Raw genomic sequence first — 26,584 nt, 5'->3', positions numbered from 1 at the left:
CTATCAATATGATTATCGTTTTGATTCATTTGATGAACCAGCAATGTGTTCGAAGTGGTCTGTTAAAATATTGTTGGAAAAGTTGAAATCAAATTTCGAATCATTTTGTCGATGCATGTGTTTCTCAATTTGATATGGCTCTCGACGGGCTGACTTAATTTCATGTCGTGACAGCATGTTATTCTCGAATACATCTCCAAATTTATATTCTAATGATACGAGTATTTATACAAGCAAAAACTAAAAAAAAAAAGTCGGCCATTATAAGCTTCCAAAAGCCTTTCTTCTGTATGCTGTGTGTGTAAATGCCTGCAAAAGCGTAATATTATGTTATTGTATAAACATCGAAAGCACATGTATATTGTGTATAGTTCAGCTTCTTCTAGATACAAGAGATATAAGGTTTGTTTTCCCTACGTGTGTTTTATATATTGATTAAACGATTTACAAAAAGACAACATATGTGTCTCGATAGAGGGCGTTATTCATCCTGGATTTGTTAGGTTTCCACATTAAGACATTAATGATGTTTAGTGCCATTTGAAGTTTCCGCCAAACGACGATTGTTGTTACAGTCGTACAACAGTTCAACACGTGGCATTGTTTTTATCCTCTAGTTATCATCTTTCATATCTGAAACAATGAACAAATCAACAGCAACAGTTTTTTTTTTCATTTCCATTGTTTCTCTTTTCTTCTTCTCGTTATTTGTGCCGCCCGAAACGAATGTTTGTGGTCTTTTTTGTAACACGGGGCCTCTTGGTGGTGTAGTTAAAAACTAGCATCGATGTTAATAAACCTTATAGGTGATTTTTACAAATTTACTTTTGTTTTGCGAAAAAAACAAATAAAAACGAAATTGGAAGTTTTTAAAAGGAAGAAAGAAAAATGCTTTCGGAATAAAGAAACAAACAAATAAAAACCCAAAAGTTATCAAAAATAATTTTTCATCAATCCATTGTCAAATGTTATATAAAATTCAAATACTTAAAAATTTATACAAAAGGGGCAAAATATCTCGTAAATAGTGTATTTGTAGCAATAGTTTAAGGCCTAGAGTATAATGCGAAATGTGATTTAGTTGAACGTTTTGAAAAACGAAATTGTTGTGCTAACCGATGATGTATTACATTCCTCCTTTCTCGCTTGCTAAACAAACAATACTCGATCTTCTCAGATATATACTTTTATAAAAATAAAGTTTACCTTAAGGAAACAAATTATTCTCGCAATAAAGAATCTAATGTATATTTTTAAATCAATAGTATTATATCCTTTGTTATACATAATTTAAAACATACATATTTAAATATTACAATATTAAATGACACATAGTTTAAAAAAATTTTGCTTCCATCGCTCATAGTTTACCACATTAATGTTCCTCGAAATCAAAACACGCTAATCAATCTTTTTTTTATCACTAACGAACGCGCTAACCAAAAATGAAAGAAATTACTGAACCTTTGTGCTTGTTTTTTCCCTGCGACCTGGCAGAATGTGAGCGTGATGAAACGGTCTGTGAAATCTGTTTTCCCCCAATCTCATGGGGTGGTGCCTGCATCCTGAAACCATCAACATTTTAGAGGCTTACTAATAGAGCTTAAGCTTAGTGATTAATGCATACATATTTCAGTTTGCTTTCACAATGCAACGTGGTATTGTTGTAGCTTTTTTTTTTTGATCGAGGGGGCTTTTTAAACGAGATCGTGAACATCACAAAGCAAAGGACACAAAAAAGGGAATTCGAAAGTAAATTTACAAAAAAAAATAAAACAATGAATATGTCTCAAAATTATAACTTAGGATGACTGAGGGGGAGTTACACATGTTTCCAAGCAGATTCCACACTTTCTCGCACTCGCTCTTCCTTCCTATATGCTCTTGATACCACCATTCTGAAATGCGTGGAATCATCATACGTGTGAGAGGATCAGTATGTGTGTGTGTGATGTTGTAGACAGTAGATCAGCTGCATGTCAATCGGTAAAACTGTGATTGTAGAGATGATGGGTTTCCGATGGAACTTCGATGAGGGATGCTCCCAATTTGTATAGATGTGAGTATATTGATGAAAATGGTTGTTTTGTTAGCGGCGAATATTCAGCACTTATCCAGCTCAAGCAGTTCAACTCGATTCCTTTTTCTCTGTTGGGTATAGAAAAAAAAAATTTCTTCGTCGTTCAAGTCCGTAACCGTTTTCACTTTTGATACTCACCGCTTTCAGTAGCTTCTCCATTACTGGCCCCGCCTGCCGCATCACTCTTCTCCTCACCGTCTCCATTGACAGCGGCAGCAGCATCGATGGCCGGTTCTCCATTCGTCTTTGCCTCTTCCTCTTCCTTCTTTTCATCTCCATTTTCCGATGTTTTCTTATCATCCTCCTTATCCTTCTTGGTGCTCTTATCTTCGCTGGCTTGTTTCTTGGATTTGCTCTTAGCGGGCGTAGCTGGTTTTGGCTTTGGTTCCAAAGCTGGATCCAGAACCAGCTTGCCAATGTTCTTGCGATCGTGCATCTTCTGCATAGCTTCCGCGACATCCTCTAGCGCCCAAGCACTATCCACGGTGGGCTTGATCTTTCCATCTTTCCACAAGGCGAAGATATTATCGACCGTGGAACGCACATAAGCGGAGCCATCCTGCTGATAGAGCAAATGTCGCAGGTTGAAACCAGCCAGACTTTTGTTTTCATCGAACAACTTGATCGGGGAAACTTTGTCCACTTGCCACCACTAAAAATGCAAAACAATATCAGTAATGACACACTTCAGGAATTTCCCAAATCTGAATTATTACCGATCGAGCAACGCTGAAGAAGCTTTTGGTCTCTCCGGTGACCACGTTGGATGAACCGTACAAAATGTATTTGCCCATCGGCTTCAACAGACCATAGCCTCGGTTGCACTCTTCACCGCACAAACAGTCCATGACAATATCAACGCCTTCCGTCGTGATTCTGTGGATTGACATTTTGTTGAATAATTACCCGAACAATTTCTCAAGACCGGTGTACTCCGGTGCTGAAGACTTACTTTCTGACTTCGTTTACATAGTCAGCCCTATCGATGAGATGATCAATAAGCCCAGTCGCGGCAAGGGCTTCGTGCTTCGATTTTGAGCAGACGCCAAAAATGGTGATGTTGGGAACTGTCCGCGCTAGCTGGACGATTGCTTGGCCCTAGAATAGATTTGAAATAAAAAGAAAGTATGTTAACCATCTTCCATTATATTAATGATAGGAGCTTTCACTATTTTTTGCAATGAACATTCATGACCGAAAAAAACCATACAAGATTCGACACCATTTAAGTTTTAGTTCAAGTTCTTACACATCCCGGCCACTACAGCCCTTCACTCAGAGAGGAGGGAAGCGGTATGTAACCACCATAGAAACATTTATTGCACTCTAAAACCTCCACATGGCAAATTTGGTTCCATTTACTTGATTAGTTTTCGAGTTATTCTGAAATTTGGGTTTCATTTGTATGGCAGTCCCCCTCTAGAGAGGGGGGAGAAATGTCAATTCACAATAGATACGTTTTGTGCCCTCTAGAACCTCCACATGCTAAATTTGGCTCAATTTGCTTGATTGGTTCTCGGGTTATGCGGAAATTTGTGTTTCATTTGTATGGTAGCCTCCCCTTATAACCACTATAGAAACGTTTATCGGTCCCTAAAATCTCTATATGCCAATGTTGATTCCATTTGCTTAATTAGTTCTAGAGTTATCCAGTTCTCCCCTCTCTTTAGAGAGGAGGAGTGCCAAACCAAGTTAATTAATGAGTAATGCAGTAATATATATTTCATTTCGCACATCGCACTTCATTTCTTACAGAGGGGGGAGGAGTGTCTTTTCACCATAGAAACGTTTCGTGCCCCCTAAAACCTTAACATGCCAAATTTGGCTAAATTTGATTGATTAGTTTTCGAGTAATGCAGAAATTAGTGTTTCATTTGCATGGCAGCCCCTCTTAGAGAGGGGGAAGAGTGTCTATTTATCATAGAAATGTTTGTTTTTTCATTTGTATTTGTATAAAAATCTTCCAACCGTTCTGAATGGACAAGACGAATACTGCATAAACATTAAACAACGAGACTTTAGCGGGTAAAGGTAATTTATTCATTATGAACATCATTTCTCATTTTGAATTGTATCATATGAAGATTCGATATGATCAGGACAACGCCATTCTACGATGTCGTGAGCTGTGCCAACAATTGGGTCCAAATATTGCTGGATGTATTCGGTTGTCTGGAAGAAGCGAGGATTATCTCATACACACATTTTAAGTTTGGTTAGTCGACAAAATCGATAGGCCCTGAGGCAATCGATAGTGTAATTTCCTTACAAATTCCAGATCTGTTTACTGATCAACTATTAACCCGTATTCTGAAATCCGATCGGATCAGAATTACCCGAACGGATTGTAATTTTGCATTCGGTAATCCGTTCGACTCAAGTCCAATCGAGTTGTGCAAATGTGGCCACACAATTCGACATAGCCGACATTGAGCTCCGTGTTCCATTTATGTGAACCAAACATGGTTATGGATTTTCGGGTAGAATAAACACTTTACAGCTTTACTTATCGAATATGTTCTATGTAAAAAAAAGTAATACATTCTCTGCAAGTGGGGGAATATCTTGAATTGTGTTCTATGTATTTAAACGACATCGAGTAATTATTTTCATTCAAACTTCAACAATTTGAATTTGTTTCCGGGTCTGCCAGAGAACAGATAGCTCCACGAATATGGATAAATTATTTCGTAATTTGTTTTGCGACAAGGCAAGGTTGCCACCTTCACATAGAACGATTGAGTTTGAGACAACGGATTGAAGAATGCAAAAGATGATGTTGATCGGATCGTGAAGTCGAGTTTCAAAACAATCGGATTCTGAAATACGAGTGACTGTTCGATATTGTTACCACAAACATGGTTCATACGTGGATTTGAAACTTTGGGGACTGCCATACAAATGAAACACAAATTTCTGCATTACCCAAGAACTAATCAAGTAAATGAAACGAAATCTGGCATGTAGAGGTTTAAGGGTGCAATAAATGTTTCTATGGTGGTTAGACACTCCACCCCCCTTTTAAAGGGGGGGCTGCCATACAAATGAAACACAAATTTCTGTATAACTCGAGAACTAATCAAGCAAACGAAACCAAATTAGGCATATGGAGGTTTTAGGAGGCACGAAACGTTTCTATGGTGAATATACACTCCTCCCCCCTCTCTAAGGGGAGAAGAAAGGAGGGGTCTGTCTTTATCATTTCTGTATCAAACATTTATTCCATGTAACGGAGAAACATATTATTTGCAAGTTGTTGATAAATCTTGAACGAGAATTGTGTCTGAAAATAATCTGATATTATAACGATGAGTTTTGGTAGGAGTACTAGGAATTTTTTAGCAAAAGGTAGATTCAACGAGGTCGATTAGATGATCAATCAATAAACAGTACTGCGATTGGACTCATGAACTTGCGCTCAGTAGAAACGTAGATTCGTTCTATGATAGTTAGACACTCCTCCCCCTCTCTAAGGGTGGGCCACTATTCAAATGAAATACAAATTTCTGCATTACTCGGGAATTAATCAAGCAAACGAAACCAAAGTTGGCATATGAAGGTTTTAGGGTGCATAAAATGTTTCTATGGTGGTTAGACAATCCTCCCCCCTCTCAAAGGGGGGGACTGCCATACAAATAAAACACAAACTTCTGCATAACTCGAGAAATAATCAAGCAAATTGAGCAAAATTTGGGTTGTGAGGGTTTTTGGGTACGAGAAATGATGGTATTGATACGCTCCCTCTATCTATGATGGTATGACACGCCTCCCTCTTCTGACAATGACAATGACAATGACAATGACAATGACAATTGAAAATTTTCGGAAGACTCTGAAAAAAAAGGAAAAGTTCGAAAAATTCAATTCGCATATGTTCTACAATTACATAATGACAAGCGTTATTAGTCCATTTGATGTTTGCGCTAACGAAATTGAACTTCGTTCGAAAGTGAAAGAAAACGTGGATGTGATAACGAAAAATAAATTTTGGGCGAGACGAAGTTTGCCGGGCCAGCTAGTATTCTATATTTCCTGCTAGTTTCATTGTCTCTCTGTCTCCTCAAACACTGTACTCTGCTCCCTTAAGTAATCACTTAATAGACGTTGTAATATTCCTACGATTAATACCAACTGATAGTTGTATGGCAGCCCCCCCAAAGTATTTTAATTGCCCTGTTCTGCAGTTATGCCTCACGATCATTAATCGGCCCCATTCATTCTAGACGAGGCGCAACGACAAAAAATATTAGCTATTCATCGCTGTTTGCATTCGTAGTCCCGCACTCCTCTAGACAGGAAGGGCGAGGAGGGCGCTGGGCGCGAGCACGCGGATTGGTTGGCAAAACGACGATGCAAGCGATCTAATAAAAGGGCTAAAACCTTATTTCCAAACTGGAATTATTTGCGTCGATGCGAAACAATATGACTGATAAAGGAGCTATTTAAATTATTAGTCATCGTCCCCATCCGCACTTTGTTGTTATGGCACGAAGAATGTGCACCGCTTCTTCATTCTAACTGTAACAAACAACATCCATGTAAATATTGCCTCAGTGCCAGCTAATCGCGCTACTGTTGTTTATTTGATAAAGCGAAAAACAACCCAAGCACAAGTTGAATGACTAACATATCATTGGGAAATATGAAAAAAAAATCAGATTTTTAGATATTTTTAAAACTATTAATAACTCTGAATAAATTGACCTGATCTGTCTCAAGAATAGTACATTAAATGCCGCTCATCCTCATCCTCCACATATGATATCGTAAAAGTTAACTTCTACAAACTAGCGTCAACTGATATCGATTTTCGATGGGGGGTTTATGTTGTATATGTGTGTTTTCTTAATAATCATTGCCAATTTTCACCCTCGAACAAACGCAGGTGAAGGCGCCCGACTGCCTGTCTGCTTGTGGGCGCAATTTTCCTGTTCAAATGTCACGTAAGGCCCCCCGCTGGCGTCAGACCAGGGCCAGAGCGTACATAACCATTCATTTAGAGCGAGTCCGACACAAATCGTTAGCAACAGAGTTGTCAGAACGAATGTATGAAAATTAACCGTATTCAAAGTTTTTTTTATAACTCGCTGGCACGTATAGATAGGCAGGTTCAAACATGACCCTCCGTAACATAGAAATTGTCGGTAGTGCTACAGTTCGAAACATAATTGTACCTTTCCGGCGCCACTAGATAAATTCGTCGGTAATTTGATTCGCAACCGGTCAGACTGCTGCTGCCTATGTTGATCAACATTTTCAATGTTTGTCCTTTCCGGAACCATCATACCTGGGCAGGTGTGTGTTCAGACGAATATTCTCGATATTATTACTCCCATTGTAAATTTTAGTGGATCGATAACATGACAGGAAAAAGTTGGGCAGGTAGTATCTAAAAATAAACTTGTTTGTTCTAGTTTACGCTTGGTGGGAGCTCAAAAGAAATTTATATTATTTCTCAGAATATTTTGAAATGAAGCTTATAGAGCTTTTGATAATTGGTAGTATTAGGCTGTCAAAAAAGTCCTGCGGTATTTTTTTTTGAATTTTCATTTGTTCATAAAATTAGTTACAATCATCTGTTTTAAGTCAAATATGCGCCGTTTTGTTCGATGACTTTTTCCCAACGAGATGCCAACTTCATAATACCCCTGTTATAGAAGCTCGCTTCCTTATTGGCAAAAAACTCGGATAGTCAGCATTCACAGGCCTCTTTTGTGGCTAACTTCTGACTACCTAGCTCGTTCGCCATGGACAAAACCGGGTGGTAGTCACTTGGTGCAAGGTCCGGACTATACGGCGGATGCAAAAGAACCTCCCATCCGAGCTCCCGGAGCTTCTGACGCGTCACCAAAGAAGTGTGTGGCCTGGCGTTGTCCTGATGGAAGACAATGCGGCGTTGAAACCATCGTTGTGCGGTGGAAATGGAAACTGTATCGGGTCCATAAACTGCACAAATTTTATTGGCAGCTTGAGATGCATTTTTGCCTTTGTCATAGTAGTACTGTAAAATATGTCGGATTTTCTCTTTATTTTGCTCCATATTTGCGACATTATAACTCACGAACGACCTAACCAAACAAAACACCGTCAAGGACTATATTATAGCGCGCAAAAATACCTTTCCAACAAGCTATAGTATGACTCGATACAATGAATACAACTAGAACTACGCGCTTACAACGACACCTCGCGGAAATACCGCAGGACTTTTTTGACAGCCTAATAATTAAGTATTTTCACTGGAAGCATAAATAACTCAGCTTTGAAACACAAAAGTAAACAAACAGAGTACAAATGCTAGAATGAGTTATCGGTACCTCCAAATTAGATATCAGATACCTTTTTCTTTTTTTTTAAACAAACATACAGTGGGTTGCCGAATGGAAAGAGTTACCGCAATTTTAATTGTATCTTGATATAAAAGACTGCCTTATAAGTGAGACAATAAAACGAAATCATATTTGTCTAGTGAAAATGTTTCATGATAAAAAATTAACTTATTGTCAGAATTTTGGGTAAATCACCATCGTTAGAATAAACTTCTGCGTTTTGAATATGCTTTAGTGTATCGGATATACATTACTGGGTACTGGGTTTCTACAGATGTATCATTCTTTTTAAAATCAGGAATCCGTAGCTACAGATTAGAATTTTTTTTTGGGTTTCTAACAGAATCGACAGATTTTTCACTGCTACTGTACTCCTTAGAGTTGACTACGAAATATATGGATCGTGATTGCGTTTGATTCGAAATGTTTTGACATAACGGTCGATTTTATAAGCAATCCGCGATGACAGATGTACATTGTCGACATCTGGTGGAGACTTTCAAATTTGTAATAATAATTGGCGTTCCAAACTCGACAGTCTAATCTCTATCAGATGAGAAGGCTCGAAGCCAGTTTTAAAATGTTAAAATTTGAATGAAAATTTTTACATCATGTTATTTAACCCTTCTGTACTCGCGTGCAAAATCATAACACGTATACTCGCGCACGGTGTCACAGACCGAAAATTGAACTTCTCTATAATATTGCCATTATGTATTTTTCAGGCTTTATTGGCATTCATTTAAAGAAGAGGGTATGATTAAATGAAAAATCTCCGAAAAAAATTTTTTCTTCGTCTTTATTATGTTTTAATAGTCATCTAATTTAGCCTCCTCAAAATAGAGTAATTTTTGATACTCAACACAAATAACGAAATTCGAATTTTCACTCTTGTTAATTAAAAGTAAGCAACTGAATATAATTCATGGAAGTATAAAGAGCTATAAAATTACATAAAATCGAATTAATCGATTGTAGTTTCATTGGAGTAAGATGTTCTGATATAGCATAACTGCATACTCGAAACAAACCTATTTTTTACATTTCATGCAGTTGTTGCGTGTTTTTCGGGTCTTTTATCGAAGAGAAGAATGTATAACGACCTTCACCAGATGATAAAGGTTCTGGAATATAAGGTTTACTTATTTCTAATACTCTTTGTCTCTGTATTCTTGGTAAACTAAGAATTAATGCCTTTTTTTAGATGGGGCATAAAAAGATGATATAAAAGGATTTCTAGGAACTTCCTTTTTTTTTGTTTTCTTGTCGATATTGTTCATTATAAAAAAATATCTCCGAAACTGTAACTGTTCAAAATTACCATAAGCCACCTAATAGTTTCTAGTTTACTGTTTACAATTATTCCACAAGTGAAATTCTTACACAAATCTGTATATGTATGACCATTGTATTTAGCGAATAACTATACGAAGGTCAAACATTTATATTTTGCTTTTGAACGTACGAATCTAACAACAAAACAAAAGGGACTGAAATCAAATAAGAATAGTCCGGTAATGATCTTATGCATTATATTCAATAAATATTCCACGCCACTAACATTATTTTATACATTTTATTCAACAATATTCTAGAATATGAAAAAAGGCACTTGTCCAAAAAAGTTACTCCTATACTCGCGTCGGTGTGTCAGACCGAAAGTGTTGAAAAAGTGGCACACGTCCATTTTGTACCAACACATGCGATACGCTAAACGATGACGAACGACGAATAATGAAGCTAGAGAGAATCGCAAAGTCGTATTGTTGATATTTTCTTAGAAATTGACGAATTTTTGATTTCGCAGTCTGACAGACCAATGCGCGTTTATCCATTCGTCTATACATTTTTCGATATCATTACTTCAATCTTCATCAGACACTTTTGACGTGAGACTACGTCTAACCGGAGTATAAGGGGGGTAAAATGAAAACATAAACACAGAACATGCAAGAAAAAATGAAAGATTCCGAATGCTTATAACTCGAACATTTCTTACTGTATCGGAAAGATGTTTGCATTTATTGATAGGGAATATTTCTACGCATCAGCAATTAATAAAATGTTATTTTCAATTAGATAAACAATTGAATAACTGTAAAATGTCAAGCGTTATCTAAACGCCCTAACTACCTCGTTTTGATTGGCCCGATTTACGGTTTCCCCAACACAGCCATCATAACCAGGCAGCCTTGGGGAAATCGGCATTGCAAATACATGAAAGTATGGGGATTTTTGTTCTCACCGAAATGTGTTCCCTAACACAGACTTCAAAACCAAGCATTGTTGGAAAAATCGGTATTGCAAACACATGGAAGTCGGGGGTATTTTTGTTCCGACTGAAATGTGTTTCCCTAACACAGACTTCAAATCCATGAAGCGTGGGGAAATTGGTATTGCAAATTAATGCAAGTTGAGGGTAGTTTTTGTTCCGACCGAAATGTGTTTCCCCAAAACAGACTTCAGAACCAAGGTGTCTGGGGGAATGGGCATTGCAAATTCATGCAGGTCGGGGGTATTTTTGTTCCGACTAAAATTTGTTTCCCTAACACAGACTTTAAATCCAAGGAGCGTGGGAAATCGGTTTCCTAACACGGATTATTCAAGATTGCATTGAAGGATATGCCTTCATATCTTCTGCTCACTGAATTTCTGAGTGCCTGAAGTTCATCAAATCAAGCAAATTCATTGTTCGAGAAGTACGTGCACTTGAGAGATGCAAACTTCAGAGGGAAATGTAAAATAAAATAATCGTTTGATAATTCTTCCGTTCACATATTTTGTCCTAGGCATCATACCAAACGTGAAAGGACTGTCATTAACTTTACTCGTAACGAAGAACGAAGAAGCTAGTCCCACGTCAACTTTGCGGTTATATCACAGCTACAACCCACTCATTTTTTTCAATAATTCATGACTAACTTTTGAGCAATAACGTGTGTACAATGGCTAATTTCAAATGACGATGGAAAAATAGGTACAATAAATATTTCAATATTTCAGCAAAACATTTTTCTTAAATTCTTTGTGAATTAGGCATTCTTAAAAAAATGCTCCGACGTTCTTGTCAGTAGATTTGCAGTACCAATAGACGAATTTCGCGCCAACTTGTCTATGGGATTGGCATGACCCTCTCAGAACTTAATGAAACTTTCTGGGCGTAAAGACCTTACCTAATTAAGCAACTTAGCACACTTAGTTTTCCGAGATTTTATCTAGACCAACATATGGAAAGGGCCAAATATTTTTGACCATTTTTAATAATTTTTTTTTACTCGAAAATGGTAAGTCCTCCAAAAAAGTGATCTTTTCTAACAAAAACTTTTTTAAGATTTTTTCTGGAAAATTTTCCATTTTTTGGTGAACAGTTATAAAAAAATAATAACAGGTAGAAATGGATTTAATGTGGCCCTTGGGTGCTAAGGTACAGTATACAGCTTGTTTTTGTAGTCAAATACAATATGTTTCAATTCAGAGAGCAACAACAGCTCTCAAACAATAGCCATCTGCCGAAAATCGGTCGGTCAGGTATCAGATAGCTATTGTAGATTTAGGTATCTTTTAAGAGTCACTGTAGATATGAAATGGATTGTATAGATACCTAAAGGATGAATAAAAAGGCTCTGCAGTTGTTTGGGAATTTCCAGTCGTGACCGGCAGCAAATGTAGTGTTCCAAAATGGACGACAGATTGCCTTCTTTTTGCTTGTAAAGATTGTGTTTCCAAAACATCAATTCATGAAGAAACAACTCTTCTAACAAAGGAAAGTGAAAAAGAAGAAATCGTTTTTCAACAATGGCTGACCACAGACCGTTGTAACTTGGAAATGATTTTGAAACCAATCGATGAATTTGTGCCGTATTTCGTTGATAAAGTAGACAAACTTTGACGCATGAAGAAATAATAGTTATTTGTGATTTTTCAGAGAATTATTCATTCATAATTTAAAATGCGGCACAAGATTATCACTGGAATAACTCGCAAGCAACTATTCACCCGTTCAAAATATACTACAAAAAAAAAGGTAAACTAGAAAACGTATGCTTTATAGTTATTTCAGAAGTTTTAACACACGGCACTGTGGCAGTCCAGTTGTTTTATAGAAAAATTTACAGAATTTGTCAGAAAAATAATCGATTTTACTAAAATAACTTTCATGTCCGATGGAGCAGCAGCACACTCCAAAAACAAAAAGAATTCCACCAGTATGTATAGTTTCGAAAAAGTTTACGGACTAGAAGCAGAATAGCATTTCTCTGCCACCTCCCACAAGAAAGGACCCTGTGATGCAATAGGAGGGACTCTGAAACGAATGGCAAAGAGCAAGTCAAGTAGTCTTGCCTAAGATTACGGAAACACAATTCAAATAGCACTAGAGCCTTATGATAGGGCAGTTAAACAAAATGACAAATGTATCACGAAATTGAATTTCTGTTACGTATCCAAAGAACAGCATACAAAAAAGGCGAGTGAGCTTGAGGAGCTAGTCAATCAAGCGAAAACAATCAGCCTTATTCTGTATTCCGACGGATTTCCATTTCGTTCGAAACCGTTATTTCGTTCGAGTTATAAGTTCGCATTCCTTATTCCGAACATTTTGCCCATTTAATGTTCGAAGAGAAACAGATCGAACGAAATGCAAAAACAACTCGAACGGAATACAGAATGGAATTTTATGAAGCCGTTCGAAATATTTCGAATCGATCGAAATACAGAATAGGGGTGAATATCGGGAACACAAAAATTTCATTGCTTTATTCCTGTAGATGAAAACAAAATCGCAGCTAAAAGGTTTTCTAATTCAGTAGATGATCCCAAAATCTTCAAAATGTTAGTTAAAAAGAAAATATAGGAAAGATATGATGATTGTATCTCTTATAATATAAGTTAACATGTAGATGGAATGGTCAAAAATATTTGGCTCTGTCCATATGCTAGTCTAGATAAATTTTCGGAAAACTAAGTATGCCACGTTGCTTAATTAGGTAAGGTCTTCACTCCCAGAAAGTTTCATTCAATTTTGAGAGGATCGTGCCAATATCTGGTCGAGTTGGCGCGAAATCCTTCTATTATGTATCACGTTATGAAACGCAAGAGCATCTTCTGCAGGCCTAATCAACCTGGACTTGATTTTTACACCATGGATTCGGAAGTGGAAGTGGCACTATCAAAAGTGGGCCGGAAGGGTATTATGAGTTTTGTTCTTTTATTATTGAACTCATAAGCAAGATTTTAAGGGTCGATAAACAGGTGGTCCCGTGGCCGAGTGGTTAGCGTCACACCTGACAAGCCAGGGGTTCGGGTTTGATTCATGTTTTGGATATAACTTTTTGCCTTATTTTTAACGATTATTTGATTCTAGAAAATCGGCGAAAATTACTTTAATATCACATCACTATGATTTGTTTTTTTACTGTTCTTAATAAATTGTATTCCACTATCTAGAAGAATTTGAGGATGGTCGAAAAAAATGCAAAGAATATTCTCAAACAATTCACGCTAATTGAAACATGAGTCGGCGGAAAACAGGCCATTCTTGCTACCTCGCATGATTATCAGTCGATTTCCACTCATCGTTGCCACCACGCTGATCCCTCTTGGCATCATTCATGTAACGTCCTCCACTTGATTGAGAACTCTCATGAACAGAGGGACCCCTAACCGCGTTTACTCACATCGCGCACGCATTCCTCATGGTAACCTTTCGGCTGTGGGTCACCGTTATCGATCCACTAATTTTCCCCAACCTAATCAGGAGCATTGGATCTTTCACCTTCGAGACCCGAGCCGGAAAGCAAACAAACAAACACAACGAAAGGTCACGCGCAAAGGTACTTACCACACCGCCACCGACGGAATGAAGCAGAATGGATTTGCCTTCCCGCAGCGAGACCAGATCGAAGATGAGTATATACGCGACCAGGTAGTTCATCACGATGGCTGCTGCGTCCTGGAATGTCATCTCATCCGGGATGTGGTACACGTACTTGATGGGGACGGCCACCAGTTCGGACCATGCGCGGAACTCCGGCAGCGCCACCACTCGGTCCCCAATCTGTTTGAAGAGTGGAAAAAATAAAGAAAGGATTAGTTGAGGAGGGAGCATATAAATAACCGAGACAGTTGGGGGTGAATATTTCACGGCTGTGAGGATTAGTTCAAATGACGGTCGGGTCGTTTCCCGCCGCCACATTTCCACAAGTTGATGAGTTTTGTGGAAAATGGAAGAAAGACTGCTCCGCTGGACGAGTTCGGAATAACAAACAGATAAGTGTCCGTTAATGATCTTTTCCTGTAGTGTTTTCCCATTTTCGTCGGTGGATTTGGAAGATGCCAAGCGAAAAACATATTTCGTGCCATTTATTGTTGAAAATTAGTTTATACAGACTTGGCGGAAGCTTTTTAGTTACAGGAAACAACACTGATTGTACACCTCCGCGAAAACAGAAGCACCTGGAGAGGTAGATTGAAAACGCTCATTAAACAATAAGGAATCCACCGAACTCTAATTTATAAGTCCATGAAAGGAAAAGCTACTGCCACTGGTGGAACGTGACAGTAATTCTTAAAGATACGTCGACTTCTTTTCATGTATTCGATTGGTGGCAGCGGAGCGGAAAAGTTTGCTCTCCAAAAAAATAGGAATCATTCCGAATTTGGGTTTGAGTGACAGTAATGAGAAAGATGGAAATTCTTTCGCAAAGTCGTTTCTAGACAGTTCGTGAATTCAAATGGTGGCATGGTTTGAATCAATATAGACAAGTAATATGTGAAAACGCCACGAAGCAGTTGTCAAGTTCGCTTGATCAGATTTTACGTCCGTCTATCATAAAAATGGAAGTAACATGGGCAAAAAGAAACTATCCAGACATTATGTGTGTAATGCGCGACGAGTTGTGTTCGCTCTTTGTACAATAAATGTTATCATCTTCTCTGCTTCATTCTATTGGAAAATTTTTAGTAGTTGAGTGCAGCCAACGAGATTGCTGGCTTTCAACTTTCTCCATTATATTATCTCCAAAGTATACGGCAATCATCGTGCAAAGTTTACCCTAGAGCTTACGGTTCGTTTTTTCATCTTACCTTGAATCCTTCGACTTCCTCTCCGATGGCTTCAATCTCACCGGCGCACTCGAAGCCAAGAATGGTGGGTGTCTTTGGGGGCGAATCAATTGCTCCGAGTCGCACCATCAAGTCCTGGAAGTTGAGACCACTGTGGACGATATAAGCGAAAAAATATTTATGAATGGACGTTGGTATATACTTCATAAAGTTCGAATCTAGTAACTACAAGTAGGAGTATTGTGATTATGGGAATTTATCAGAAATGAACACAATTTCGAACGTGTTTGTCTTTCGATCAAAAAGTATCTGCATATGGCAAGTAGTCTCGATAGATAGGGGCACTTCCGCGGGGGCGACGGAAAACATCTGGCAAATGTTTCCCAATTTGTGTTTCTCACATAATTAAAAACATTCTTTCACACACTCCAGGGCTAGAGAAAATAGTTTCACTTGTGTTGCCTCTACGAAGCAGCAGACAGACAGACAGACGAGCGGAACGTGATGCCATGTACCTTCCGAGTTCTGGAAGCGAAGTATGTACAGAAAACTTTCCGACAAGGACCTGCACTTGACTAGGCAAAAGTGTGGTGACGTTGCATCTGCACAATTGTTCGTCGTGTCATCTTCTGGTGGAACGCTCAAACTGTGGCTGTGAGCAGCTGAAGACGATGACGGATAACGAGGCGATGATGCTTGATTATCTCCGAGTGTATCGGGGAGATTTTTGGGTTCTTTTTTTAAAATTTCATTCCAAAGTAAGGAAGAGAAATGCTTCCAGACGATTTTTCTGAGTGATTTTTTTTATAAATCAGACAATGCGAGAGCAATCAGATATGAAATTTAGAGATCAGAAATATTATGTTTTAGATAAAAGAACGCTTCCGAATTCTGTTGTCAAAGTTTATGATGTATTGCGTCGTTATATAGTAGCATACATCATCAAGTAAGGAGGAAAAGCTACAAAAAAAAATCTTGACAGTAGATGTGGGTATAAGATCTGTGAAATGAATGGCTTTTTGAAGTGGTTCCTCCTTCATTGCGTATACATAGAATGTTCAGATTGTGGATGCTAGGCGTACATCAAAGGATCATAAAATAACAACTAAATTGCATTAATTAGATTTCGGATAGTGATACGGTAAAAAAACTATTAGGACACATTTTCGCTCACATTTATTTCGCCACCTATTTCGTAATCGGAACGTGAGAAAATGACTTCTAAAGTTAGTTTTAGAATGGGCGAATTTTTGACGAGCGAAATTCGTTCTTGCTAAATGTTCTCCCTAAAATCAATCACATTGAATTACGTAGTCATACGAATCGGATTACTTGGCTTGTTGCCGCCCGTTTTTGACATTATCGGAAAATTGTAAATTGTTAAGTTTTACTAATCTCATCGTTAGTTTTCATATGTTCTCAACCCAGTTCCCCTACTTCCATGAAATTTCGAAGATATACATACGTAAATATTACAAACCTGTCCATATTCCGCCCACTATATGTCCAGGCGGTCATAAAAATGTTCTACTTTTCGGTCTGTTTTAATTTTAGTAACAACATTGTTTTTACGTCCATTTAAAGAGGAACGAAAACATGATTTCTGATGCAAAAAGAAATTACCCCATCAATGGACGGGTTATTGTCGACCCATCGTGAACTCAAACCAACGAACTTAGACATTTATTTAGCGGAGAAACTGCGTGAAGAAGCCAAAAGTTATTACTAACTGAATACGGATATAGTCAGTCAGATAGTCAGCTGACTATCCTCAGTTGACTATGACTATGCAGAGCCCTGAGAACACCAATGGAAAACGCGAATTGAAACGGTTTTTATCTTCAGTTTTTACCGAAGTGACGAGGTTCAATTTGGATGGTGTTGATTGTTTCAACGGGTACTGACGTGATTTACGGAAGGAGGAACAGTATTTTCCAACCAGGAATGTAATGAGAATATAATTCAACCACTGGATAATATCTTCATTCAATCCTACTTGAAATACGCTGCACTTTGACGTCACTTCCAACCCGGCAACAATGCACTAATTCACGAAAGTTGAAGGATCGATCGGAAAAAGTCACCAATATGTCCGAGCACAGTCCTGAATTCGCATGAGTTATTTATTGGCGAAAAGTTATAAAAATAAATTTGCTTTTTATTGTGTCGAATGCTTTAGAATTAGGTTCAAATAACTGAAAGAATGTTTTAGGATCCTCAGAAGGATTGATATATGGTTTTGTAGAAGCAGTTGAAGTAAGTTGCTTGGTTATTCATTCTTGTCATCGCGAGAGCAATACACAGCCAGTTTGTCTCCTTATACAATCTGTCCAACTTCTATAAGACCACCCTGAACATATTCCGTTGTAACACAAACAGTTTGAATCACAACAAGATATTTCCATACATTTTTGAATGCTTAGAATAAAGTATATTTAACGTCAATTTCGTTCAAAACTCTCTTAAACCCTCTTCATGTGAGGGCTTTTTACCCAAATATGACGAATTGTCTCACAGGAAACATTCAAATTTAAAGATTCCTTTATTTGCATAAGAAATTTTGAAGTATTCGAACCTGCCGTAACTATTTCCTGCTTTTCTCGGTCAGAGAGCTTATAAATTGAGCACTACTTGATGGGATTGCCCAATCCGACGTGTAATTTCTCTGATACCAACATTTCCTTGGTGAAATGCATCGATTTGTCTTTCGCCCCTCTCCGTGAGCACTTTTTTCTTCGGCATTTTCCAGATTTATTGATCAAAACAACTAAAACAACGGATAATGTAACTGGTCTTATACAAACTTGACACTTGAAAAATACAAAAAACATTTGTTTACGCTCAGCGCTTGCACACACACATTTTAAAATCATATGGTGTATGGTAGCCACCAATACCAATACACCAGAATATAAAATGAAGCATTGTTTGTTTTCAATGACACAAAACAGCAAGATCATCACATGGTCTGATAGAAGTTGGACAGAATGTATGTGTTCAATTTTTCCCTGCGCGTTTCAAAAATATACGACTTAAAATGATTTTTTAGTGATCAATTTTGCTTTTTGTCTGAACACCATTGCAGCAACCACGTGATGTCCGTAAATCCTGATTTACCCAAACGAAATATCACTAAACAGGTGTGACATTGTGCATTTCGAAACGAGTGTTTTTTGTTCGTTTCGACGTTTTTGCTCTAAATCTAGTATACTGAAAATATTAACTTGAAAAAGATACATAGTACTAAAACCAGTTCGATTTGAGTTTTTTCGAAACGAGTTACTCGTTTCGAAATGCGCAATGCCACCCCAAAATTTATGTCTTTGATAGTAATGAAATTATTGAAATATCACCGCCCATGTTAACCCTTCCACCTACAGCATCGAGTCTCACTCGAGAATCGAAGCAATTCAGGGTAAGTTTTTTAGTTTTGTTCTGCGTAGTTTGCCTTAGAAGAATCATTCAAATTTGAAGATCGTTTAGTTTAATAGCTCAATTAATTGAGTCTACGAAGGGACGTCACTAAGATCGTCTATTCAACCTAATTCTAACGAACGAAATAACGAACGGAAAGTTGTATTGAATTTCAATATTTCGAAAATCTCTTCGTTCAAATAAAGAGTTTATAAAATTAAAAAAAGACCTACTTCGTTATGCTGTTCCAACAACCAGAATCCTTCGGATGAATCTTTATATTATTCTATGTGGAATCTATTCGAATTTGACTTAAAATAAATGATTACTACATCTTCATCCAAATTCAAAGAAACGAAATGAAAATCGGTATGAATTACTATTCAGGAACAGTTTCGATTCTGCTTAAGACTGTACGCAATCGCAATTCTCCGTCTGTCTGAAATTAATGCAGGATATAGCTGAGTCCAAGAAAAATGTGACTATGAATTCGCAGCCTAATAATTAAAACCTCAAACCATCACCAATTTGCCCTAGCCCATCAACGAGGGGTAAGTGGCCTTTTTCTGCCAAATATTCTCCTGTACCCACATTTTCGCTAATCCTTTTTATACTGAATAAATCAACTCCTGCCTCCCTCCCATCTATCTTTTTTATGTGGGGGGTGACGCGTCCGGTAATGACGGCTGGTCAGGCTAAACATAGCCTAATGGAATAAACGAGTCATTAACCCGGGCAGCACTTACACATTATGAAAACCCTGCGCTCCGAATTTCGAGGTTTTTTAATGCCCCGACTAAACGTCGAATCTTTCAAATGGCGTGTACACATTCTGTTGTGGGTACCTAGGCGGATATGCTTGCTCCTGCTGAGGGGAGCCGACCACTTTTTCACTATTTGCAGACGAGAACCCTTCGGGGACAATTCAACGCCGCTTGTTGAAGTGAAGCAACTACGTGACGAAAGCTAATGGCGGTATAGAGAAAATTTTGAGGGGAAAACTTCACGCGCCCTAACCATGCGACGTTGTCTCACTCGACTAGCAAGAAAGCTTGCCTTATCCAGGAAGTAGTAAAGAGGAAAAGAGCGCAGCGGAACAGGGTTGGGGGACGGAAATAGCTACCCCAGAAAAATACGCATGAAAGCTGCGAAAATTTGTAAATGAGCCGTAATGGTATTCCTCTTTTTGGGTTAGTGATGGAAATGTCCTTCCGACCGGCTTTCCGAGACATGAATAGACAACTCATCGGAAGTCTGCAGTTGAGTGAACAAACGCACACTACAGTGAGGTTGAAGTCGGGGTAGGATTAAATGAAATTGAATTCTGTTCGCTTCCTGCCATGAGTTGAAGAATGAGGAAATTTGTTTATCTTGTCTTTCGGCAGTGAATTGTGTCTCGAGCTTTGCTGGGATGAATCAAAGACGACGGCGATATGGATCCTACAACAAGTGGTTAGGGCAATTCACGCTGTTGCTCTCAAGTGGGAAGGCGTTGAATAAACTCCAAGCCGAAGAGGAGAAAGGAAGGGCGGCTAGCGAACGACAAACGAAATACGAGTATATCTTACAATCGGAGAGATAGTCACCAGTTGACTGCTGCTGGAAGTTGTCATCGTCTGGCATCGGAAAAATGCCAATGACACTTGTGTGCTCAAGATAAAACATAATGGGTAGAAGAAGCGATTAAATCTGCCAATCCTCGAAAAAGATTGCTCGGTTGGCCCAATTCCAATTCGTAATTGCTTTTAGGCGGTTCTATTTTTTTATATATGAAAAATATACAAAACGACAATGATTAGCCGTTTGAGTGTGAATAGGTCTTGAGATATATTAAAATATGTTGAGGACTAAAAGCTATCCAAATGTATGAATAACAAGATCGTAGAATTAACACCGATAAAACATGAGGTGTTTACTCCGAATCACTTCCATTTTCTCGATATCCCTTATTATGTGTATCAGTAGTGGAGTGAGCTCTGATGTCGTTTGTACCTTGTTAACACTTGGATCAATTCAATCAATTCCATATCCTCAGCCGAGAGACAACGGAACAATAATGTAACCGCATGGAAATCATAGTCTGGTGTGAAAGAAAGCAGCTAAACAGCTATTGAAGGCCGCTCCTATGGGAAAAATGCCGGAAAAGATGACAACACGACGAGTAAAGATCAAAGGCTGAAAACCTGCGGATAATCCCATTATGTTGTTGCTCTGCCGCCTGTCTTGGGATGTGTATGCTCCGCTCCACAGCATCCAGAAATACGACAGCCCCTGTCGCTCGCTCGCAAGCAACAGCATTACAGAGTCTCGAGAAAAACAACCATAAGAAATTGCTTTAGCACCATAGGGATGCTCCGCCCCCCACCCCCCTTGCTTTTGCCGACGCGTACAAATACACTCATACATCCCCCGTAATGGTGTAGACCTCAGCAACAGCAACAGCAGGATCCCGGTTATCGATTTTCAATTTTCTGCACACTTTGTGCGTTGCTTTCGCATTTTCCACCACGGAATAAGGAGCTGTTTGTAATCATGTGCCAGAAACGGATATTTAAAGCACTCTCGACAGAAAGGCTACACGCCACGCGTGTTGAGGGTGTTGGCTTTTCTGCGCGTGTATTCGCAATTCGATGTCATTGTTGGTGAATAATTGATTTTGTTGTATAACGATAAAAATGGCAAAAATATTATAGAGTTAATTTTAATTTGACTGTTTTTCTGAACGCAAAAACAAAAATTGAAAATCATTAAATGACAGATTGTAAAAGCAGTTTAATGATAGGGTGGTTTTTTTAATGTTTGAAAAATCTGTGTGAGCATAATCGTATGACCACACCCAGTTCTGGCGTCTTTCGTCAGACGCCCTGAATCCGTGCGATACCCATGAGAAATGAACAATATTTTTAACACTAAGGGTTTATGAAAGCCGGACATTATTAGTAAAAAGAAACACCTTCAAACAGAATTATCCAAGTTTATTAGTTCAAGATAATAGTTTCTAAGCTCAAAGCCATTTTTGTATATGATTCGGAAAAAAACCGAAATTACAGCAAAAATTAGAGCATTGTATAGTTGTATGGTATTCACTGAGTAAAGCACAATTTATAGCTTCATACCTTAGTGGTGAAAAAACTATCGATCTTTCTCGTGGGAGTTTTTTTATGGGCTATTAAAACTTGCACGATTTTTTACAAAAAATTCTAATTCTCAATTTGGTTTGTCCAATCGAAAATATGATCATGGTTTGTCCACTATTTTGAATGCTCTAATTCAACGCACCTGTGTCAAATCTGGTATTCGAATGTTTCAAAACATATGAATAAAATTGCCTTTTTAATGATTTACTGTAGTTTTATGATATATTTTTACGTATTCACATGTTTGAGGATATTATAGAATCCACCTTCTATTGGTGTCAATGCGCCCCTCATTTCAGCTAATTTTTAATCAATCACCAGATGATTATTTGGCACGTATTCAGATCTTTTCTGGATTATAACACTTACAAATATGGTGAACATCATGCTTGCACACCATTTGTATCAGATTTCATAGCTAAACCATGTAATCAACGCATTCAGATGACCACAATTCTGATCATGAGTTTTCCGATTCACTAATGTTGTTTTGTCCACATGATTCCTATGACAACCGCTTGGCGCGCTGCAGTTTGTTTATGGTGTCCTTCGCGCATAGCAGAAATAAAGTTTCTCTGTGATGAGTGTGTTGAGGTGGACACTTTTAAATTTCCCAAGAAAAAGCAACATTCTGAAGAAGGCCTAAATTATAAATGGATCAATACGATTACCGTAAACTCAAGCAATGAGAAATGCAACATCTACTTGAGAATTCGAATTTATTCATTCAAAAATAGTGATTCCTAAAACCGGACAAACCATGATCCTTTTTGGACAAACCATGATCATAGGTGGACAATCCATGATCATAATTTCTTTTTGAGGAAAATTGTTAAAAAACATAAAAATTTGGTAGTATTATTAACTAGAGACTTGGGGCTTTTCAACAAACCCAACCTCGTATTGATTACATGTGATTTTCATGAAGAAAAATCGATTGGCAGTTAGTCGTTGCGTGAAACCACCCTAAATTGGACAAACCAAGATCATTTACCCTACCTACAAAATTCTCGTCAGAGGATGAAATGTAGGAAATTGAAAAATTATCTCAAAAATTAAAATTTATTTTTCTCAAAAATGTATTTTTTTCAAATTTCAACAAGTCACCATCACATACATCAGAAGATGTATGTATTCGGTAATGTTTTAGATTTTATTAAAATATGAACTCTTGTCGAAGACGTCAACTTTCTATCTTTTATAGTTTCTGGGATATATGGCATTTTTGTACAGTTTTGTTTTTTTGTTACAGCTGTTGAAAAAATAATGTTGTAAATAGAAAAAAAAAGTTTGCAGAATATGTCAATCGCGATAATCTACACACTAAAATGTTACATGTTGAACATTCATACATTGACGAATTTTTGTAGTAAACGTTTTACATGTTTTACACCAGTTAGTGATATATGGTATGAATGTTTTGTGGTTTATTTTTTCGTAACATATTAGAATTGTAAATTATTTCATTCAAAAAAATCGCCTCTTTTTTCGATGACTATTGATCGACGCTTCCGGAAACTGTCTCATGCACGTTTTGCCATGTTTCGATTCATAGATATTCCATAGAATTTCCTTTTCCCGAATCTTCAGAACATTTTTAGCAAGCATTTCTGTGATTTTTTGGCATTATTAGCAGGTGCTATGTCTTGTTGGAAAATGGAATGACGGCCAGCAGCAACCTTCTTCATCCACGGGACAACAACATCCTGCTGAACATTCAAGGAACCATCACATGGGTCGGAAACTTCGTTGACATGACGATAGGAACCTGACTACGATCTGGTGCAAGCTACCTGTCATTCTTTCGATTCACCTTTTGATCCTGATTGAAGCTATTTTTCATCAGAGAAAAATATTACAGCTTTAGTATGATAATGATACTTCAACTGACTCAGAAGTTTTTTAGTTTTCTTCAACCGCCGTGATTTGGTCGAAGCGCTCATGAATTGACCTCTGTGTAGTGCATACGACTTATAAGCCTTGGTCGATTTGGCTATAGTCAAGGTTTTTGGCCATTACTCGCCGGATTGAAGAGTCCGAACACCCGATTTCCCGAGCCATGTACTTCATCGAACTCATTGATTCCTTTTTATCATTTTTTTCCATTTTTTTTACCTTGCCGTCCACTTGAGTTTTATCCGGTTAGGTGCGTGTGGTAGTTTATTACTTTTCCAAGTATTCTTTATATAATAAACACTAGCTCCGGCGCGCAATTAAACGACATCGGTTGACCGATTACTCTCTTTTTTCGAAATCTTTACGTTTACTCAACATCTGACACTTAAGGTGAAGGTGGAAGCTAGCCATTGTAGTAGTATGGGTAAACCCACGTATAAAAATGGGGTAATAGTGTTTGTGAGAGAAGAGCAAAGCACACGTAAATAGACCAATTCACTTATCAGACTGTGTGGCGCTTCATTGACACGAGTCATTGAATACATTTGAAAAAAATAACAATTCAATACAAAAGTAAAATGTATGAACGATATGCTCCGATGATCAATTGCAAATATAAATATATACCGTTCCGAATCATATTTCGGACGCTTAAGGCATATGATGCAGAAAACAGATCTAAACTTTATGCACAGGTATTATTTGGTAGATATTTTCAATAAATTAGTTCAATATGCTTTCAAGCTTTCTACTTTGGTACCTATTTGATTGAAAACATAATAAAATCATCGAATAAAATGCTTTTCAAATGAAGCGAATAAGAATCAAACTTCGGACACTAAATCAAAATTCGGACACTTTATTTTGTAATTTTATGGACGAAAATTACAACATTACACTTGATTATATTTTATACTCAACAGACTTACCAAGCAATCACAGTAAACTGTTAACGACGATGAGAACTGATGAAACACGGGAGAAATTTAAATATTTATGAACGGGTAAAGTCTACGTGCTCACGCAAAACAAACGTCAAACACAAACGATAATGAGTGGTGCTGTTGATTTTTTTCCTACTATGTGATAATTCAAATGTTATTCTCAAATGAAGTGATAGTGAAACCAAGGGATCACTCTAAAGAAGCAATTGTGATATTAAATTTATAGTTGTATCATCAGTGCATGGAGCATCTCAAGATATTAGAACAAAGTGTCTGAAATATGATGTTGTCCGAAATATGATTCAGAACGGTATAGAAGGTGCATTTGCATATGAAGTAAAATTCTGAATATACGCGAGCGTAACATGAACCAATTTATAACACATGCGAATTGGGGCTCTTTTGGTATTAACAAGTCCTTCCGCATAGTAACTCGATGTTGATAATTCCTCAAATTTTCCTCCGTTGATCGTATTGTTTTCACATATTCACGTTGGAGAGCCTTAACCCTTCTCTTCGTTGACCGAGCATTTTGATTGAATGTAATACTTTTCCGTTTAATGTTTTGAAAGCATAGGCAGCCGTGGCAGTGTTCCGAGCTCTGCCATACAATTCGCTTAACCAATGTTAAAGTTGCTATAACTTACATTATAGACCCATTAAACGTAAAAATAATAATTGTATTGATATCAACACAATTTCATTCTATTGATTTTCCAAATGAAATCGACAAGTGACAAACAAGTGAGTATTTTTGATTCGAATGAAAGTGTGTATTCCGTTTGGGTTAGAGGAAATATGAGTTTTTCACAGCAATTGGGAATTTTTTGACTCAAGCGTAACTTTTGAAAAGGGCGTATCGATTTGAGTAAGGGAAATCTTTGATAATTTATATTTCAAAAACTATGAGTCGTACCGAAATAGTGTCTTAGAAAGAGTTACAGAGTATTAATGGTTGAATATGAAAAAAATGTACACCGAGAAAAAAAATTAGTGCTCTTTTTTTTATTTACAAAATAAAAAACCAATTTGCAATATCCAAAAAAAAAATATTTTAAAATTTTTTTTTATTTTTTTCATAAAAAAAAGAAGTCATGAAGAAAATTTAAAAAATGGCCCCAAGATGGTAAAACTATTTTTGACGAACTTTGTGGAACATCGAATTTTTAGGAATTTTCGAAACTTCGATTTTTTGTATGTTAACAATCATTTTTAGCCACAAATTATGAATCCTGATGTGTAGTCTCGATTGAACAGCCGTCGAGTACGGATGAGTTATTTTTTTGCTCCGTATTTGGTTTCTTTACTTCGTAGTGTATCGTGTTTTAACCTGTCTCGGCTCAATTCGCTGGTAGAAATAGTTTTTTTTGGTGAAAATTATCGTGTCAGTTAATATTAGGCTGCGATTGTGTGTGAGAGCTTGGCTGTACGGTTGGTGTGTGGTCGTGGAGGATGAGCAGCTGCATGGGAATGTATTGGTGTGGTTGCATTGCTTCCCCACTCGGACTCGTCTGCTTGGTACGAGTAGGGTGGTTTGTTTGTTTTCCTTGGTGCGATGTACGATGCGATGACTGACGGATGGAGGCAGGCTATTTTGTTTGCTTGAGGCGAACTATTTTCTTGGGGCGAGCGGGTGGTGAAGCCACACCGGGGCAGTTCTGTGTAGTTGTTTATTTCTCGCAATTGCGTACGATTTGTGCAGCCGCATTTTTGCGTGGAGTT

General features: G+C 37.6%; 1 protein-coding gene across 4 annotated transcripts in view; it reads right to left on the bottom strand.

Annotated features, from left to right (window-relative positions):
* Positions 1-930: 930 nt before the first annotated feature.
* Positions 931-26,584, bottom strand: part of LOC129765169 (synaptic vesicle membrane protein VAT-1 homolog-like) — a 127,774-nt gene continuing 102,120 nt past the window's right edge. For all 4 annotated transcript variants that reach the window (XM_055765088.1, XM_055765091.1, XM_055765089.1 and 1 more), the window contains exons 4-9: positions 15,493-15,622; positions 14,249-14,464; positions 3,033-3,178; positions 2,797-2,956; positions 2,219-2,732; positions 931-2,148 (exon numbers count right to left, since the gene is read on the bottom strand). In XM_055765088.1, the coding sequence (XP_055621063.1) occupies positions 2,129-2,148; positions 2,219-2,732; positions 2,797-2,956; positions 3,033-3,178; positions 14,249-14,464; positions 15,493-15,622 (1,186 nt within the window). In that variant the 3' untranslated portion in view covers positions 931-2,128. The remainder of the gene's footprint in view (positions 2,149-2,218; positions 2,733-2,796; positions 2,957-3,032; positions 3,179-14,248; positions 14,465-15,492; positions 15,623-26,584) is intronic.

This window comes from Toxorhynchites rutilus, chromosome 2 (assembly GCF_029784135.1).
Source record: "Toxorhynchites rutilus septentrionalis strain SRP chromosome 2, ASM2978413v1, whole genome shotgun sequence".
NCBI lineage: Eukaryota > Metazoa > Arthropoda > Insecta > Diptera > Culicidae > Toxorhynchites > Toxorhynchites rutilus.
This window is presented reverse-complemented; position numbering and strand designations above follow the sequence as displayed.